The sequence below is a fragment of the Pantherophis guttatus genome, chromosome 1 (assembly GCF_059756535.1).
Source record: "Pantherophis guttatus breed Tessera chromosome 1, ASM5975653v1, whole genome shotgun sequence".
In the NCBI taxonomy this organism is placed as follows: domain Eukaryota; kingdom Metazoa; phylum Chordata; class Lepidosauria; order Squamata; family Colubridae; genus Pantherophis; species Pantherophis guttatus.
Window position 1 is genome coordinate 308893524 of NC_142063.1, and position 20510 is coordinate 308914033.

Sequence of the window (20510 nt, forward strand, 5' to 3'; positions counted from 1 at the left end):
GATCATCCAGTGGGTATTTCACTTGAGATGAAATGTTAACTCAGATCTATGATATAGGTAGCCTGTCATGAAATACATCTAAGGGGCAGCTAGACTTAGAAAGCTTATTTTGGAAAACAAAACAATATGCCCACAGCCTGATCTAATCACGTTTAATGTACTGCAGTTTAAAATAAAATATTCCTTTATTTCTACCAAGGTCCTCTTTCATATTTCCCTTAGGATCTGCTGTAATCTCTGCTCTTTTTGTTGATGCCATTCCTATCAGTGGCTGCAGAACTTTCAACTCCTGCTTTTTCAAACTCTTTGAAATTATACATGGATTACTTATGGTTGCTCATGTGGAACTGAGGACAAAGCAAGTGGAGATACAGAAGTCCAATCTGAAGGTCCGATTTTTAATTAGAACAGGAGGGAAGTAAATTTTTCCCCTCCTTTTCATCCAGATCTTAATTGCTCCCTGCTTACATTGCTAGCAGAAAGTTAGAGAAAACATCCACAACTATTTCTGGTGGGAAACCTAATATGGTGAGAGGAGAGGAGAGGAGAGGAGAGGAGAGGAGAGGAGAGGAGAGGAGAGGAGAGGAGAGGAGAGGAGAAGAAATGGATAGCTGAATTTTCTCCTAACACCACTAACAGATTCAGATCCAATTTAAATTAGGGAAGGCATGGGAAAGCTGCTAATTTTCACACCTCCCCAATTCTTGAGTTTAGACCAAGAATGAGCATCCTCTCTTCCCTTTCAATTGCTTTTAACCAAAACCTAAACTGTCTGGAAATCTGATCATGGATCTCATAGGTCTATCGTTTGGGTTGCTGATAGTACCTTGATTTTTTCATTTTCCATGGTGAACATTCTCACCATGGAAATGTTAATTGATTTCTTTCCAGACAAAACAACTTTTCCTTGCCCAGAAAGAAAATCTGGCTCTTTGTGAATTTGATAGCAAGGTAACTGTCCAGGGCTAAATCACATTAGCAGCTCTGCCAAAAGGCCTGGAATCCATGAGTCATACTGTCTTCAGCAATAAACATTTAAAGAAGTGCTGTGGGCGGATTAGACTGAAACCTTACAAAGCTCTAAAAAATGATCAGGCTCTTTATTAATATCGTTTGCATCCAGAATATCAAACACATAAGAGTATTGTGATGAGAGTGAGAAAAAGGAGAGAGAGAGAAATGGTGTATTTGCATTGTGAAATAAGGCTCATCAATTATTGTATAAAATATGCCTTGGCGTTCCTTTTGAACAAATAAAAGTTACGGTTTGTAAGGAAGAATGCTCTACTCTCAAAGGCTATGGATTAATCCTTCAAGATTAGGGATGGAATAACAAGAAATCGAACAAATTAAAGTTTATCTGATGGTTTGGGGGGGGTGAAATGTGATCGGAAGTTTAAAATACAAAAGTAGCTTGGCATTATGCTCAAATCTGTCCATTTTTTTCAATTTATGAATCAGTAGATTAGCAGCAAATATTGAAGAGATCCCAGTAACATAAGTAAGATATCTGCAATGTTAGCTGGGCTGTATGTACAGTGCAGAAATTTGTAGCTCTTATTTTATATCCAAATTTAAAGGAATGTGATTGCTAATGATTTGCTAATTTCCTTCCTTGTTTCATTTTGTATCTTACAGATTCTGAGTTTAATTTCTATTCTGTTACCACTAGAACCAGAGGAAGAAAGCTTTTTAGGAACTTATATTCACCTAATTTGCAAAAGAACGCACCTATGATTCTCTGGTGTTATAAACCCTTTAACCTGATTTGCTGAATCATTATATTGACTCTTATATGCAGACCATCCTTTCGTTGTGAAATTATTAAAATTGAAATTATTTTCCATTAAAAATAGGATTACATAATTAACTAGATTTAATCTTCAAAGCTGATATTGTAAAATTAAATGCTATCTACATAATGCTCAGGTATCACCCAGGCTGTTTTGTCAATTTGTTGCTTTTCACAATCCGATCAATGCCCCGCTATTTTAAAGGCTCATGGCACATTATTATATGTGTAAAAGAAAGCACATTTTTATATTTTATATTTTCCTTAAAAACTAGGAAGGAAAGAAGCTTTTCTAAAAAATACAAAAACTGAGATTTTCTGAATTTTAACATCATTTATGAACTGTCCATAAAAATATTATAAACACCTCCTGCTTCCTTACGTACACAAATTGAAGAGTACCAAAGGTAGAACACACCTGATAAATAGCTTCATCACAGGCATTCTGCAGACCCAGGTTCACCATCGTATTCTGAAGTGTTCGGCCCATGTAGAATTCCAGAGACAGGTAATAAATACGCTAGGAAAGCAGAGAAAAAAAGACAGAGTTTATACAGTCTAATATGTTTTGCACCCTGTGCCATGTAGTAGGCGACAAGTCCATTTATATTATGTAAACCTTACAGAAAGCCTAGGAAAAATATCTGTAATATTTGTATCTCTCCTATTTCATCCTCAAATCCACTTTTGAGGTCAGTGGGATTGAGAGATATGACTAGTGTAGACTTATCCTATGCTTCAGTGGGGATTTGAACCAGTGGTGAAATTCAGCCGGTTCTATCCGGATCGTGCGATACAGATCGTGCACAAAGCTCCACCCACCCGTGCGGACGTTGTGACGTCCCTTTTTTGCGATGATTTTCAGCCTCTGTGCATGCACAGAAGGCTTTGCGCACGCGCAGACTACAGTGCACACACATTTGCGAACCAGTAGGGAAGGTAAGTGAATTTCCACCCTGATTTGAACCAGTGTCTCGCTAGTCTCAGCCCAACGTTCCAGCCAATGCATCACACAGACTCCACTTTGGAACCACCAAGAAACCCTTCATTTCATTTTTGCCGACTAAGTCAGGGCTATTGCATATTCTGTACTGTAGATTCCATAAAAGCACAAGATTGCAGCTACATTTCAGCAACCTGGAAAAATACCTTCCCTGCATATATGTTCCCTCTGTGGGTCTGTGCATATGTATATGCATTGTGTGGGTGTCTGAGAATCCAATCAGGTCAGGTTTGAATGTGCTGTTTACACGGGTATTCCTATTCTTTCCCCTTGATTCATTTATGTCAGTGATTATTATTATTATTTATTATTTTTAAATTTATATACCGCCCTTCTCCCTGAGGACTCAGGGCGGTGTACAGCCAGAATTAAAAAACATAAAATACAAATATTAAAAACAATTAAAATATATGGCTAACCTTTTTGCCATCGCGTGCCAGGAGGAGGTGGGGGAGGTTTGCCTGCGTGCATGCCCACACCCATAATTCTATGCGCCCGGCCCTGCGTGCGCAACCCCCCTTCCCCTGCTCCTGGCACACGATGGCCCGGTAGGCCCGTTTTTCTTTCTCACCTGGCTCCAGATCCTCTCTATGCATCTGGGGAGGGCGAAAACAGCCTTCCCCACCCCCTCGGAGGCCTGAAACGGCCCATTTCCCAACTCCTGGTTGGACAGGAAGTGACGTTTTCTGCTGTCCCCAGTCTCCAGAGCCTCTCTTTTCGCCTTCCCCAGATACATAGAGAGGCTCTGGAGCCAGGTGAGAAAGAAAAACGGGCCCTCCCCACCCCCACCCAGACCCTCCGGAAGCAGGAAACATCCTGTTTCCCTACTTCTGGTGGGCCCAGAACATCCGAAAATCAGCATGCGCACCAGAGCTGAGCTGGTGTGCCCACTGATATGGCTATGCATGCCACCTGTCGCACGCGTGCCATTGGTTTGTCATCACGGATTTATGTGAACTGGTATGTATATGTGTCCTGGGAAGGCCAGAGTTGACTGTATATTCTGGGTGACATAACTAAGGGGGCTTAGAATGGAGTTGACAGGTTGCCAATCCTGTAGCAATACTTCGGGTTATTTTTTCAAGAAAGTTTTCTCTGCAATGTTTGGTAGGATCTGACCCATTTACAAGTTCAATCTTTTGCTAGCTTCACCTGCCATACCTAATTTGGACCCATTTTGGAGGGGTTTTTTTGGATGGGGGATTATTTTGCTGACTTCGTCTCAAGCCCTTTTACATATTTTACATATTTACCCATTCTTCCCATTGGACTGGGAAGTGTTAAAAAAGAGGGAAAGGGCTGGAAATATGTATGATAAATATAACAATTCCTCACCCCAAATTGACTAAATTAATTAAAAGTCATTTTCTTCATTTCTTTGTTGAAGAATCACTTAACTTACATGTTAACAAACTAAGCGTATCGGCAATTCATACCTGCATACCAAGTGTAGATTCGTCTGTCCATCAAGGAACATAACATTCCTTTTGGACATCTCCATGAACAAAAAAGGTCTTGATCTATTCATTAGAGACTAAATAGAAACATCCACAAACCTTGATAATTTGAAATACTGAAGACATAGGTACAAAGAAGCTATGGATCTTTGATGTACATTCTAAAGCATATTAACAATTCTATGAATTTTTGTACAAAATGTGGTAACAGAGAACAAGGCTAAATGATGTGAGTTAACTGCTGAATTCCAATAGCATAGCAATTGTAGTCAACATTATAAACATTAGCTGTGTCAATGCACTGGAATTCTGGTGAAGAAAGCAATTATGTTTGGAAGAGTTAGTGGTAAAAGGAAACCAGGGCATCAAAGAATACGATAGCTGGACACCATCAAAGCTGACACCAGATGGAGCAAACAAAAAGTCAAAGAAGTAGTGCAAGATCGGAAGATGTGGCAGACCATAGAATCGCCAAGAGTCGGACACAACTGAATGGATAACATCATCATCATCAAATGTATAGAAAATTTTCTGGTATTCTTAAGCATATTTTAAGATCTAAAGGACCTAACTTTATATTTTTAAAAGCAACTTTCACAGATCTATAAAAACAGGCTATTCAAGGTCATTATTCCAAAGCCTGAATGTTTAAAGGTCTCAGGGCAGGGGTGAAATGCTCCCGGATCGGACAGGATCGCCTGATCTGGTAGCGATTTTTCACTGTGGTTTGGCGATCCGGTAGCCATCGCTACCTGGGTGTCATTACTTCCTGGTTTTAAACAGGAAGTAATGTTTTTTTACCTTCTGCGCATGCACAGCAGCTTTGCCCATGCACGGAAGCTTTTGCACATGCGCAGGTGTGCGCGTGCATGGGGTGCATGCGCTTCCGAACTGTTAAGGAAGGTAAGTAGATTTCACCCGTCTCTGGGGTTAGACTTGGGCCAGAAAGATCCAGTTCCATTTGACTACAGACTTCAGCCAGGACTTTGATCCACCAACTCTATCTGATCATAATCTAATGTGTTGTGGGAATAAAATTAATGGGAAGCCTGTATATGAGCCACTTTTTTTCCTCAAAGTGAAAAGTGTTCTATACATGCAGGATATAAATACTTAAGTAAAAAGTAAATAAACAGAAAATGTCTGTCAATTGTTCTGCCCTGACCGCTCTAATCTACAGGTGAGAGTAACCTGTAATAAGTAATAATTTACATATACTTTGCACAAGATATAGCAGGTATTGTTTTTCATGTTGCAAAGCCTGGGCTACAATGTTGTAATGTATTTTTAATACTCAACCTTGGATTAGTATGACCAGCAATGAGTTCTGAAGGAAAAATGGGAGCATTTTTGCTCATGCAAGATGCAATAGAAGATAATATATGGCTAGCTAAGCAACGTCAAGGTCAGTGTGGTGCCTGAGTGTACCATAATGATAGAGATCATTCAGGAAAATGCTACCAACGAATTGTCTGCAATATGGGTTTTTTAATCTATTAGGCTCTATCTAATATGATAGTCTGAGCTCAAAGGGATGAAAACTACAGACAGCCTGCCTGCAAATAAAGGTCAAGGGAATAAAGGCAGAATTATTTAGTCTTCTCCTTTAAGAAAATGATCAATATACTAATGATGGTATCAATATTTCTTAGGCTTAGAACTATGCCAACTGTGTCTGTTTTCTTTCTTTGATTGGAAATGTAACTTGATTTAGCAAGGCTCTTAAAGGAGGATGATATTTTAAGTAAAAGATAAGGAGTCCCTTTAGATTTTACTCCGCTAGTCATTGCTGACTACAGGGGATGGTACTCATCTCCATTTCAAGGCTATTGAATCAGCACTGTCAGAAGAAATTTTTGGGGTCATGTGGCCAGTATGATGTCACAGAGCACTGCTATCTTCCCACTGTAGTGGTACCTATTTATCTACTTGCATTTGCATGCTTTTGAATTGCTAGGTTGGCAACAGTTGGGGCAAGGACAGGAGCTCACCCCATCACGTGGCGCTCAGGTCTCGAACCTGAGCTGCTGGCTTTCCAGCCAACAAGCCCAGCATTTAACTGCCGAGCCACTGCGCCGCCCCAATATTGCAAGTGACTATACATAAATCTCATCCTGGGGAAAGAAAATAAAATCAACGGAAATAGATTCCTTCAGCCATTCTGAAATATTTATTAGATTTAAGCAGAAAGGCTAAGATTTGTGAAGAAGCTGAGAGTGAAAATTTCTGGTATTGGGATGACTCCATTTTTCCTCCTTTCATATCTTGAAGTGTATTTAATGCTAGGAAAACTAAGAAGGTTGGCTGCTCAAATCTACATTCTGCATTTTTGTCTGGACCTTTGTTCTGATTTTTAAACCCAGTGCCAGTTGCAAAGAATCAGGACCACTACATTAAGCTCTAGTTAAGTTGATTTATTGCTAGTACCTATTCCAGTCAAGTAATGGTAAGCACTAAATTGGTGCTAGATAAGAGTCAACAGAATTAAACAGCAGCTGAATTTGGACCATTTGGGACTCCAGACTGATTCCTCTCTTGACTCCACCCCAGGCTCTGCCTCTCTTTTTCCTACATCTGGGCTGCATATATTGAGGTATATCTTTTCCTGGGAATTAAGCCCAATGAGTGCACTGATGTATGTTGGTAGTTAATTGTTTCTTTTCCCTTTTTCATACATGGTAAATTCTGACCATAGTTTCTTTGCACAGATGAATGTTGTGGAGTCATTTATTATTATGCACCCAATCATGTGTTCCCCCTTGGTCAAGTAATAACTCACCATATAGGACAGCTTATAGCAATTAAAATTATAATAGGAAGTTTCAAGTTAACCCCACTCCCACACACCCTTCCATATGTTGAAAGAACACATAAGGCATAAGGTAAGACCAAAAAAATTAACCCTGTTAATTTCTAGCTGTCAACATCCATAGTTCTTGCCATTCACACACTCAAGCCGAGGGGGGAAAAAACCTTCTGTACAAGGATTTAAGTGGAAGGTGCTACTATAAGGTACAACCTCGACTCAGCCAGAATTCTACCTTCTGGCCAGAGAAATATGAAAAGCTTTCCAGAAACGGGAATAAAGGACCTCCAAGTGAATGAAAATGGCAAGTTCTTGGCGACATGGCTGTATACAGAAGAACACCAGCAGAGGAGACAAAAGAAGCGTGGGCAAGAATAGGACTAGCTAGTGCAAAATATATCAACTATCTGATGTGATTATGTTTATTTAGTACATATGAAAGGCAACAGATCAGCAATGGCCATATGGGAGGGTGGCACTGCCTCAGGTAAAAGCAATGGCTATAAATAGCTATAAATAAAAGGATAATGCTAATTACTGCAGCAGGTTTGAGGAACAGAAGGAATGAAAGGCCTATTCAGTTCAAGTGATTTTGAACACAGCTTTGTAGTTCATTTAAATGGGTGTCCAAATGAACCACGTTTATTTATTTTTGCAGAAGACTAGTCTATTATCCCTGTCAAAACCATTAATCACCAGCAAAGGTCAGGCTGAGTGATAACCCTCAACACTGAAATCTAGAAGCCTATTTAAGTCATTGGGAAAATTTGTAGATGCTCTTGGAAAGTGTTGAAAATTTTCAGTTTCCCAGAAAGAAATTAGGACATTTTAAGGCAGTGTTTCTCAATCCCAGCAACTTTTAAAATGAGGGGACTTCCCTCGTCTTAAACTCCCAGAATTCTGGGAGCTGAAATCCATACATCTTAAAGTAGCCAAGGTTGAGAAATATTGTTTTATATGTCAGTGTTCTGACTGTCTCCTTTATGGAACATACATTGCATGTTTCAATCCTTCCTCAATGCCATTTTTTCTCATAACCATATTTTCTCTTACTGATTTTATAAGCAACCCTTGTACAATTGCAAGAATCATTTGTTATCAAATCCAATCTGGTTTGAAATTATGGCATTATTAAATTTGAGGGACATTATTCATGCTGCTTAAGATACACACACACATGTATATGTATATATTTTAAGCAATATATATATATACAGAATGGGAAAGGTCCTTTCGCTTCTCATAAGGGACTGGTGGGTAAGCAAAGACTGACACTTTTTTTAAAAACCTACAATCCGGGCAAAGCTTGCAGTATATTAATGATGACTGGAAGCTATGGATATTTGCATACCAAAGGTTGAATGAAAAAAGCTAATTATATATGACAGTAACTAAATATCATTGCAGCATTCTGGGTTACCACAAACAAGTGGCCATTCCCATATCACCTACTGATTCTGCAGATATGAGGTGAGCCCTTTCTGTTCACATTCTAAAACAGGTCAGCTCTACAGTTTGTTATGTTCCTACAAAGCTAACTGCATTTTGGAAAATCACCATCACCAATCGCCTGGTACATAGAAACAGCTCCATGATGTTCCAATCTCTGACTCTGACAATCTCTTTTACATTGTGTGTGTGTGTGTATTAAATGGCTACCAAAAGCTCTTTCAGTTCTAGACTCAAATAATTTTATTTGCACGTCTAAAAGGCATCATTTCACATTAAGAGATGGAATGAAAAATAGGAACACTAAGTTCTTATGATTCAGCTCCTCTGCCTTTAATAGTAGCTTGGACTTAGTGAACCATTTCATTAATTTTTCATGCTAAGTGCTTGCATGCTAGCTGTTGTATAAGAGCAGGTCCAGTTTTTGGTTTTTTTAAAAAAAGTTGTTAATCTTAATTGCAGAATTTCTTAAGCAGGTTCTTTTTTTTTGCACCATGCACATTCAGCAAGTTCTATCCAAGTGATGGGTGTATAAATTATTTTTCTCCAAAAAATGGCATAGTCATGATTATTGGTATTCAGATTTCAGGTCTGACCAGAAAAAAACCCTGTCTTATCCATGTAGTATCTGTAGATACTCTTGTCTCTCTTCAGCTCACATAAATCTATGGGGCGGTGAATCTAACCAGAGTACATATAGCCAAAAATCTTCATGTATGGAAAGGATGACATTTTAAATGCTGGAGCTCTAAATATTTCTGCTTGAATATTTGTGATCAAAACTAAAACTGGGGCAGGCCAATGTTTAATTCCTCTTCCAAGCCTAAGGCCACTTCTCTAAAAAAAAAAACCTCATGCAAATCCCAAAAAATCCATTAATCCACTGCAGATCAGAGTCGTGAGTGCAGGGAGGTGAGTTCCTTTTGCATTCTTCAATCACCCTACATTTGGAGGGAAGAGACTAATAAATTCCCGAGATCATACAGTAAACTCCACTGATGAGCAAGGATTTTATGAGAATAAGTGGGGTATAAATCTCGTCCACCTCTTTACAATGATAATTTCAAAATTGTTCCTAAGTACTAGGAAGTGGATTTGTATAAACTTCAATCAGCGATCCTGTGGTTGCTGGGGACCAATCTTTGTTTCCTATAGCTTAGGGGTCTCCAGCCTTGGCAACTTTAAGACTTGTTTTAAATTTTAGTTAGTCTCTGCTTGAAGGCTGGCTATGACCTTGCACCAGTCACTCTCAGCCCAACCAATCTCACAGAGTTTTTGTTGTGGGGAAAGTGAGCCTGGATAGCTCAACAGACTAAGCACTGTAATTTAACATCAGCTGTCTGCAATTAAAGTAAGATTGAATCTCGCCAGGCTCAAGGTTGACTCAGCCTTCCATCCTTTCTAAGGTAGGTAAATTGAGGACCCAGTTTGTGGGGGCAATAGGCTGACTTTGTATAAAAATATACAAAAGTATGAAGGCTATTGCTTAACGCACTGTAAGCCGCCCTGAGTCTCCGGAGAAGGGCGGCATATAAATCAAATTTAAAAAAAAAAGTGGAGGAGAGAGGTGTATTAGGTGTATTCACCACCTTGAATTACTTATAAAGGAATAAAGGCAGTATAAATATCTGACCCTTCCCTGTGTTCTTTGTGTTCCCCTCCCCGCATCTTTTAATGGTATTTATTGTTGTTATTATTGTTTTATTATTTTATTGTGTACTAGTTTTAATGTCTGTAAGTTGCCCAGAATATACAACTGGCATTTGCTTAAGGGAATTAATACTTCTGGGGCTCCTCACAGTATCTGGTTGCCTTTTTAAAGAGCAGAAATGTGGCCAAGATGGAAGTTGCATCTAAGACAGGAGTCACTGAAAACGCAGCTAGACAACAGAATCTCAGAGAAGATAAAATGTAATTAACTGGATATTTATAAGGAAAAGGATGCGGGGTCAGCTTTGTAACGCAATCTCTTACTCAATTTGGGGGACCCAAATATATTTGGAAGATTGTTGCATGTTCCACTGTGCTATATACCAGGGGTGGGCAAATGTGGCTCTTTTACAACCTGTGGACTTCAACTCCCAGAATTCCTGAGACAGCCAAGCTGGCTCAGGAATTCCTGAGACAGCCAAGCTGGCTCAGGAATTCTGGGAGTTGAAGTCCACAGGTTGTAAAAGAGCCACATTTGCCCACCCCTGCTATATACCATATGGTGCTCCTCAAAAGCATTTGGTGATGAGGGAGTGGTCTACTTAAAGGAACAGTTGCAAATCACTTAAGCTTTTGCCAAAATCCCAGTTTATCATTTTCTGTATGTTTGAGATAAAAGTGTAAAGGCACCAGTCATGTCTAACATCTGCAGAGGACAGAATATGAGCTTCTAAATAGAGCAATGCCTCACACATGTCTCCAAGGAGAGGAAGTAAAGCTCTCGAATGTTTCTGCTTATTGACATGTCTTCTCTTGTTCCCCTTTTCTGGGGAATGGTAAATTTTTTTTGAGTAGAAGCCAATTTTTAAGGCAAATATATTTTTTTATGGAATCATATTTATTTATGGCCCTAACTCCCACAGACCGAGTCTCATATCAATATTGTGAACAGTTAGCCTGAAAGATAAGTGATTCATATATATACAAAGTGGTACATATGATCAGTTTGATCACAGTGAAACATACTGTATAACTCCTCATAGTAACAAGTAGAAACACACACAAATAAGCATAAGCATTACAGATAGTCCTTGATTTACGACCACAATTGAACCCAAAATTTCTGTTGCTGAGACATTTGTTAAGTGAGTTTTGTTCCATTTTATGACTTTTCTTGCCACAGTTGTTAAGTGAATCACTACACTTGTTAAGTTATTAACACAGTGGTTAAGTGAATCTGACTTTCCCACTGACTGTGCTTGTCAGAAGGCCGCAAAAGGTGATCACATGACCCTGAGGCACTGCAACTATCATAAACATGAGTCAGTTGTCAAGCATCTAAATTTTGATAGATGACGATGGGGATGTTGCAACGGTCGTAAGTGTGAAAATGATCATAAGTCACTTTTTTCAGTGCCATTGTAACTTCAGTCACTAAATGAACTGCTGTAAATTGAGAACTATCTGTATTTATGTTCACTATTTAAACCAGTTGTTCTCAACCTTTCTTTACCATAGACCCCATTTAAATACCTTTTGTGGCCACGGACCACCAAGACATAACTTAAGACTTAAATCATAACATTTCTTCAAGCCTTCGCGGACCTTCTGTCACAACATCGTGGCCTCCCAGGGGTCCATGGACTACAGGTTGAGAACCACTGAGCTAAACTATTTTCAAGATACAAAGATTTGAATTGTTTCAAGAATTTGGCTCCTGTTAAAAGATATTCTTACGCTGAATATACAACTGGCATTTGCTTAAGAGAATTAATACTTCTGGGGCTCCTGACAGTATCTGGTTGCCTTTTTAAAGAGCAGAAATGTGGCCAAGATGGAATTAACATCTAATCCAGCAGTCACTAAAAAGGCAGCTAGACAACAGAATCTCAATGAAGATAAAATGTAATTAAGTGGATATTTATAAGGAAAAGGATGCAGGGCCAGCTTTTTAATGCAGTGATTTAATGCAGAAAATGCCACCCTTTCATCATAATTCATTTTCCAATCTAGGAACTCTTGTATATTGCAAATACTTTGAGGTGATTTTCTACAAGAGCCATCAGTATGGCCAAATCTGAGGAGCTGCTCATCATGGGATCCTTTAATGCCCCTAACTTTAGCTGGTAACAACTTCCCTTTCACTTACTCTAACTTTGCTAAATTTATATATATGAAGAGGTATGGCTTTTAATATATAGTGACTTGTTTCAGTGGTGGGTTGCTACTGGTTCGCCCTGGATTGGGTGAACTGGTAGCGGTGGGAGGCTCCGCCCACCTGCCCAGACGTGTGCACGCCCACGAGCGAATTGGTAGCGATGGGTTTTGAAACCTGCCCCTGACTTGTTTCAAACATAATTTATGTTATGGTAGGTTCACATACATTAATCTAAACTCAAAGTACTTTACAACTTGACCTTTTAGGCGAACCAGATTTTATTTTTGCAAGACAAGGAAAGAGTCTAACTCTGTGATGGTGAATCTATGGCACGTAGAGTCCTCTCTGTGGGCATGAGCACTGTCGCCCCAGCTCAGCCAGCTGGTTGTCGGATTTCCGAGGCGTGCATGCGCGCCAGCCAGCTGGTCGTCAGGTTTCCAGAGCTCTGGCGCATGTGCACACATTTTCCGGTCTGGGCACTCTGTGCCTAAAAGGTTCGCCATCACTGGTCTAACTGATAAGCAGGAAATGATCATGTTGCTCTGGGCCATTTTGTGTTCAAGGGATGCTACTTGCTGACAATGAGCAAGACTATGGCCCAAGATGAGCTAATTATACACATAAAAGCATGTCCAGAAGTTACATACAGAAAACACATCTAGTAAGAACTCTGATCATGGCAAATAAGAAGACCTCCATTTGTATGCATATACACAACAGGTAGATTTTAGGTATGTTAGCAGTATCAAATTATATAAAGATTTAGTTATATTCTACCACGCTCACTGGGGCCAAATCCAGTGGAAATTTGTAGTGCTTACTTTGAAATCAACACTTTAAAAATCATCACTTGCAGCCTAACCCTGATTGATTGATTGATTCTTTCTTTCTTTCTCTCTCTCTCTCCCTTCTTTCCTTCCTTCCTTCCCTCCCTCCCTCCCTTTATTGTAAATCCTTATTTTGCTGTGTTAAAAATCTAAGGTAAATAAGTGTTCAAGAAGGCTCTGCGTTTGTGTGTGTTCTTGGAAAAAACGGAATTCAATCCCCTTTCCATCTCTTTATTCATTTAATTATGCCTGTCTCCCAGAAATGTGCCTGCCTGCCTGCCTTCCTCCCACCCACCCCTTCTCTTCCCTTCCCTATCAGCTGATCACCCTAAGCTTTCTTTAAAGCAATTCTGGATCAAAGCAAGCATCATTTCTCTCCCAATGAAGTATACTGACAAGTTTCTATCATTCTAATGATTCTCTGAGCATTTTTGGCCTAGAGCAAAAAGACTTAAAAATAAGATCTTTTCTACCTGGTATTCTCTCCCATTCAATCAGGTGACATCTGCATTATAAATGAAAACATATGCCAACTTGACCTACATTAGGTTTAAGCAACAGAAGGTCTGAGTATCTATAATTAAGCACCACAGCATAACCTCTAATCCTTGGTCCACACACTTGAAGTATACCCAACGATGCATTGCATCTACACTCTCATCTGAATCGCAAGCAAAGGGGTAAAGGCCTATTCACATTTTGCAATGCGAAGAGCAAAGAGAGGCTTTAATAGGGCCGCTGCCTTAACGACACTCACAAGCACAAAAGTAGGGACTGGCTGCCTCTGGCTGAGGAGTTTAGAGGACACTGCCAAAGGTTCTCTTCCTTTGCACAGTGGGGGGAGGAAGAACTGAAGTCCTTTGCTTATATCTTAACTGACATGGGACTGAGTCATTGAGCAAAGCCAATGTTTCTGTTGACCTTTACACTCTAGCTAAGTTGACTACAGGAGTTGAAAGAATTAGTAATTGATCAGAGACCTGAAACATTGTGGTTCCATCAACTCAGAAATGATATAAAGTTCAGAGTTTCAATTTATTTCATATTTCTTTGTCCATTTCAGCATTCATTCTTCACTCTTCGTTGTTCTTCTCTGGGTCTTCCATTGGAGATTATTTCTTGTTTATTATTATAGTGATTTTTAAAGATCTTTCCAATTCTGACTACTCCTGGAATTGTCCCTGAGTCAGAAATGAATTACCCTTCTTTGAAATCCACCATTTTAATGAATCTGCAGTTTAGTATATTTAATTTCCAATCAGGAAAGTCATATTAAACAAGAAACTCATATTAAACTGTATCCATATATATTTTTCCTTTGCTATTTTTCTCTTCCCTTTGTTGAATTTGTACAATATGAATTCTGCAGCACAAAGTTGTGTCCCTGACATATCATGGACATCAGTCATTCTAATTGAATGACTAATACAGACTTCTTTAATTTTTTTTGCTTTCATAATATATGTACCACATCCAGCAGGGCTAATGTCAAAAGTGTGACAGAACCATAATCCAAGACTTCTGGAAACATCCACATTGGCTAAGGTTCTGCTAATGTAATAATTCCATTCTGTATGTTGTAAAAATGTTATTTTCAATGCCATGAATATCAAAATGCTGTGGGTCCCATCCCCAAGGGAGATACACCTGGTGGGACCCAGAAGAAGGGCCTTTTCGGTGGTGGCTCCCTCTCTCTGGAACATCATTCTCCCAGAGATTAGAACGGTCCCCACTCTAATTCTCTTCCGGAAGGCACTGAAGGCCTGGTTCTGCCAGCGGGCCTGGGGAACCCAGAGTGGGATGGAGCCCATTAAATGGCTCATGTGATTGGCTGTTGCTGGGGCAGGGGGTGATTTTATTACAGTAATTTATTTGATTTTTTCTTAGTTTTACTGTTTTTAAATGTGATTTTTATATTCTGTAAGCCACCCTGAGTCGCCATGGGCGAATAGGTGGCAATATAAATTTAATAAACAAACAAACAAACAAACAAACAAATAAAACAAACAAACCTAAAAATATGTTTCCTATCTTTCTTACTGGTGTTAGAAGTCTCTCTATATAAATAAGCTAACAATGATATTATAAACAGATTTAATCAAGAGACAATATATGAACACGGAAACAAAAGAACTCCTTGTAAACATTCAAAGTTCAGTAACCTTAATAATTCAGAACCACAAATAAAGAAGTACACGCTTCAAGGACAGAAAAACTGCTAAGTGAAAAATTAAGGATTAAGAAATAGAGTTTATGTTATAAAAAGGTAGACTAAACTAGAATCAAAATGAATCTAAATTAATGTAGATTCAATTAGATACTACGGAAATATAAATATCACCTTTCTCAGTTTCCTGTGAGAAATTTGCCACTTTAATATCTCTATTGCCCAACACTGCCAGGAATATACCTAACTGAAAGTTAAAGTTTTACCTTCTGTCCCATTCTACCCCTTGTGTGGTTCTTGCAGATCAGGGGTGTCAAACTCAAGGCCGGCGGGCTGTGTCCGGCCCACAGGGTGCTTAGATCTGGCCGGGCCCATCCTGGAAAAAGCAAAGGATCAGCCTGCAGTGCCTCTGCCTGCAAAAACAGAGCTCCATTTTCGATGGCAAAGGGCTGCAGGAGGCTGTTGCGACCAAAAATGGAGCCCGGGTAGGCCATGATGGCCGAAAACGGAGCCTCAATGAGTGACATCGAGCTAACCACACACACATGGCCACGGCCCTCCCACTCCCCAACGTCAAACACAACCCTGATGCGGCCCTCAATGAAACTGAGTTTGACATCCCTGCTGTAGATTCATTGTGATCCTATCAAGCAGCCACTGTGATTTAATCTTGTACTGACCAGAATTACTACTGTGAGTGGTCATATAAATAATTTAAATAAATAAAATAAAAAAGTGGTGAATTGTAATTTCACTATTATTTATACATTTAAGCAGCACTGACAAAGAACAGACAAGGCTATGATATGAGAAAAGTGAACTGTGAGAAATTATTCTTACAAATCACTGGAACTTAGAATTAGCTAATTAAGCTCTTGGCCTAGCATGTTTAACATAAATAATTCCTTGATTACCCACAATTGTGATGATAGCTGTTGAAACAGATGGTTTGGAATAAATGAAGATGAGATGATATCTGAAAAAGGAAATCAGTGGCTAGCAATTTGTTTATGCCCTAAGTTAGTAAATGTCATAACTCAGAATACTTAATGTGGGAGCGCTATAATTTCCTTGTGGCTGTTCAACGGTTCTAATTGCACTAAACAGCTTCCATACTCTTTAAATGATTTTTTTTTTCAACTGAGAGTTTGAACCATTGGGTAATTAAATAATTTTAGGCTATGGCTTTTCTTTTATATTCCTCTCAAAACGCTTTCAGAAACTTCAAGATATTGTTTAGACATGTACTTTACATTTAAAAACATTTAAAAACATTTGCATTTTATGAATTAAGTATTTCTTGGTCAACCAGACCTACACAGAACAAAATTCCAATGATCATTAGATTTCCCAAAGCAGCATAACTTACACAGCCACCAACATGTCATTAGATCAACAGATTTCTAAGGTACAGATTTTGAAAAGCTGGTTTACAGCATCTCTCCTCTAGTGGTAGCTATTAAATTTATTATTATTCTTTTATTCATTAAACATGAAACTCAGTCAACTGAACATTTAAAAATGTATCATAAATACCATTGACTGGTGCTAATGGTTGATACAGGGTTTTTTATTTTTATTATTCGGGGGAGAAATACTTTTGGGATTTTTTCCTGTTCAGGTGCTGAAATTACATTTCTTAAAAACACTGAATTATAGCTATTTGTTGGTGAGCCTGGGGCAGCCGTCTCTCCAAACCAACTTCTTGGATTTTATTCCTATTTTTAGTACAGAGATCTTCTAATAAACCCTCTTTATAAATTACAACAAAACCATATTAGTTGCTGTTGGGTTGAACTGTTTTCTATCCTTTCTTAAACAGACAGAATATCGTTACTGATATGTACCAACTGTTTTTGACACCCTGATATGAAATTTGCAGTCCCTGTTGCCAATCCCAACCTTGCCTCCATTTTGGCTACATGATTTAGAGGGTACTGTGATAAAGGAGAAAACGCTACTTTAACACCACTGTTTAAGGATGACCAAAACTATTTCAACATACGCATCATTCTGTAATGATTGAAATGATATTACACTTGGCCTGTATTGCTGTGATTTTAGCAGAACAATGGCTGGATGACTCTAGAAGATGCTGTAAGGAGCTAATGACCTTGTCTCATTACAGACAGTGCAAAAGAGGAAGGGAGTGTCATGGGGAAAAGACAGAAAAAGCTGTTATCGGGGAATGTTCCTGCCATGGTTAAGTGCAAGTGGAAAAAGATTTATGACTGCAGAGAGATCACCGAATACAGGGGTGAGAAAAAAAGGGCTTTAAAAAAATATTTTGCAGCAACCAATAAAGTTTACTGGTTCATTAAAGCCTAATATACTTCTCTTGGCCTTTCCAAGCCTGGTACCCTCTAGATGTGTTGGATGTCAAACCCATCTTCAAAATAGCTGGTGGAAACAAGCCAGAAGGGGTCCAAACTAAGGAAGGCTGATTTCAATGTGAATGCAGCTTCTCCTTGTCTTTGACAAATCCCCCACCCTCCCAACTCGTTGTCTGCTGAGAGGATCCTTTCCAGCCATGATCTAATTGCTCTTTGATGCACAATTTCACTGCAAAGACACCCACACACGTTCTCCAGCAGAGGGGAAATTTCCACATTCGGTACCTGCCTATGTGAATCTGGGAATAACTGGGGAAGGGGGGGGGGGAATGCATGCGCGCTCGGAGTGCCAGGTCCGCATCTTTTTACCTTGGGGTCCTTCTCGTAATAATATTGCTGGGTGCGGATCCACCGTCCCACCAAGTGATCGCGCACAGTGTGCGCCAAGGCGAAGAAATAATCCCGCGGGGTGGCCACATTCCGATCTTTCACCAGAGTGAAGTGGAGGTGCCGATTGAAGCTCTTCCTAATCTCCGCCACATCGCCCAGCCCGGCGATGCCCCGCACGCTGATCTGTTTCCTTTTTTCGCTGTCGCTAAGCGGAACGGCCATCCCGGCTAATTAAGCGGCGGCCCCGGCAGGAAGGTCGTCTGTCTGGAGCGGCCCAGGCGTCGGAACAAGCTGCTGTTTCGGATGAATTCCCCTCCCTCGCTTCCTCCGGCTGCAGTCGCTTGCACGGCTAGCTGGATGCGAGGTTCATCAGAGGTGAGGGTGGGGGTGGGATGAGAGCAAAGAGCTGCAGCCCCGATCCTCCTCCTGCTGGCGGCTCTGGCAAAGCCCGGCCCGGCCCGGCCTCGCTGCGGCAGCGCCTGCGCTGTGGGACGAGGCAGCCGGAGCAACTTTCAAAACAAGACCAGGCGGCGGCGGCGATTCTATCGCTTCCCGCTTTTTTCTCCTTTTCTTCTCTGCGCTGGATCGTCCCGGGAGATTTTCCGGCGATGCTGGGTTGAGGCGCAGAGCAGCAGCGGGCAGAACTGGGGCAGCGGAAGTGCGAAGCGGATCACCCGCAGATTAAAGGCATCACTTGGGCGCCCAACCGAACGGACGGCGCACCCTCCTGCCTTTGCAAAGCGCAACTCAAGCGATGCACCGTCTGCACATGCGCGCTCCGAAGACCAACCTGAAGCGCGGTAGCGCTCTGTTTACGGCAACGTGGCTGGAGATCGGTGGGTGGCTGAACTTCGCGGGGATTTGGTTCTGCCGTGTGTCTCGCCTAGCACACTAAGCCTTAAACCGGCTGAAAGGGAACGTTAAGCTCTGTGCGGGAACGGAAAATAAATATCTAATATTCAGTCAGAATTGAAGAAGCTTCTTAGATGAGAAGCGAAACGTTTTCAAAGAAAAATCAGAAAGTCCAGTTGCCTCTTGAAAAAAAAAAAAACACATTTGGGACAAGTACAGAGGTGGGTTACAGCAGGTTCCGACCAGTTCTGGAGAACCGGTAGTGGAAATTTCGAATAGTTCAGAGTACCAGTAAATACCACCTCTGACTGGCCCTGCCCCCATCTATTCTCTGCCTCCCAAGTCCCAGCTGATTGGGAGGGAATGGGGATTTTGCAGTATCCTTCCCCTGCCATGCCCACCAAGCCCACTAAGCCACACCCACAGAACCGGTAGTAAAAAAATTGGAAACCCACCACTGGACAAGTAGCTAAATAGTTATTGCTTATGAGACTTATACGGAGGTTACAGAGGCTATGAATGCCCTGCTGGGAGACCTGAAAGAACAAGTGAGGAAGGGATCTATCCGGGTGGTTGTTAGGAATCAAAAATGACTTGATGTCACATCATCTTCAGTTACCAGTTGCATTAAATCCGCTGAAAGAAATGACCGGAACAGCCTCTGATGAATCTTCTCTGCTATCCTCTATGCTCACTGCTCTGATACAGAATACAAGGTTCGTCCATCGAGCAGTCTGATGCTCTCTCATGTGACAGATTACCCACCATTTCTAATTTATTAAGGCGTCAGCACGTGGATTATCATTTAAAGTGGATGTGCCAACGTGCCTTTAGGGTATCATGTAATTCAGTTTAGTTATCTGACACGTCTGGAAATGTTTATTAATTCAATTTATAGATCACTTACTCTACGTATGACTTTGGATGGCACCCAAACAAGTTAATCAATGAAAGCATCCAGAAGCTCCCAAACCTGTGGTATCTGTATACTGTTATCAACTTCCCAAACTTGCTCATATTCCAGAGATATTCTGGTACCAGTAGGAAACTACCTGCCCCCAAATTCAGAGGAAAAGCAGCAGAATTATTTGGTTTTACTAGAATCAGGAACCATTTGGCTTCACTCTGCATCACCCCTGCCTCAGGAGCACATATCATGATGGAAGGGGTGTACACTTGTCTGTATAAGCGGGGTGGGTGGGTTTACAAATGAATAAACAGAGGCTTGGTATTTGCCCTCTGCCCTAAGGAAACCTTTCCCAAGCTATCCTGGACATTTTGTGTAATTGGCATATAATATATTCAGAATATTAGTGAACAAAAATGATTACCCATTTCCAGGATTTGGGGGGAGTGTACCTCCTTGTTCTAACTATTATACAGATGAAATTAGGAAAACCCTTGTCTGCTTTTTAAAAAAGTTCTATTGTCACAGCAATAAGCATTTCAGAAATAAATTTAGTGATTTGCCTTACCAGGAGCTACAAAGGTTAGTTGATTATCAGAAGAATAGATTCCTCTCCATTTTCCCCAACTTCTAACTTTCTCAAAGAAGCTAATGGACATGGAAACCAAAACTGCATTGGAATAAAGTAGACATGTGCTATGGTGAATTGTTAAGTGGAA

General features: G+C 40.4%; 1 protein-coding gene across 1 annotated transcript in view; it reads right to left on the bottom strand.

Moving 5' to 3' along the window:
* Positions 1-18803, bottom strand: part of PYGB (glycogen phosphorylase B) — a 50726-nt gene extending 31923 nt beyond the window's left edge. Inside the window, exons 1-2 of the mRNA XM_034427456.3 lie at positions 18012-18803; positions 2211-2312 (exon numbers count right to left, since the gene is read on the bottom strand). Of these exons, the coding sequence (XP_034283347.2) occupies positions 2211-2312; positions 18012-18254 (345 nt within the window). The 5' untranslated portion in view covers positions 18255-18803. The remainder of the gene's footprint in view (positions 1-2210; positions 2313-18011) is intronic.
* Between the last annotated feature and the right edge of the window lie 1707 nt (positions 18804-20510).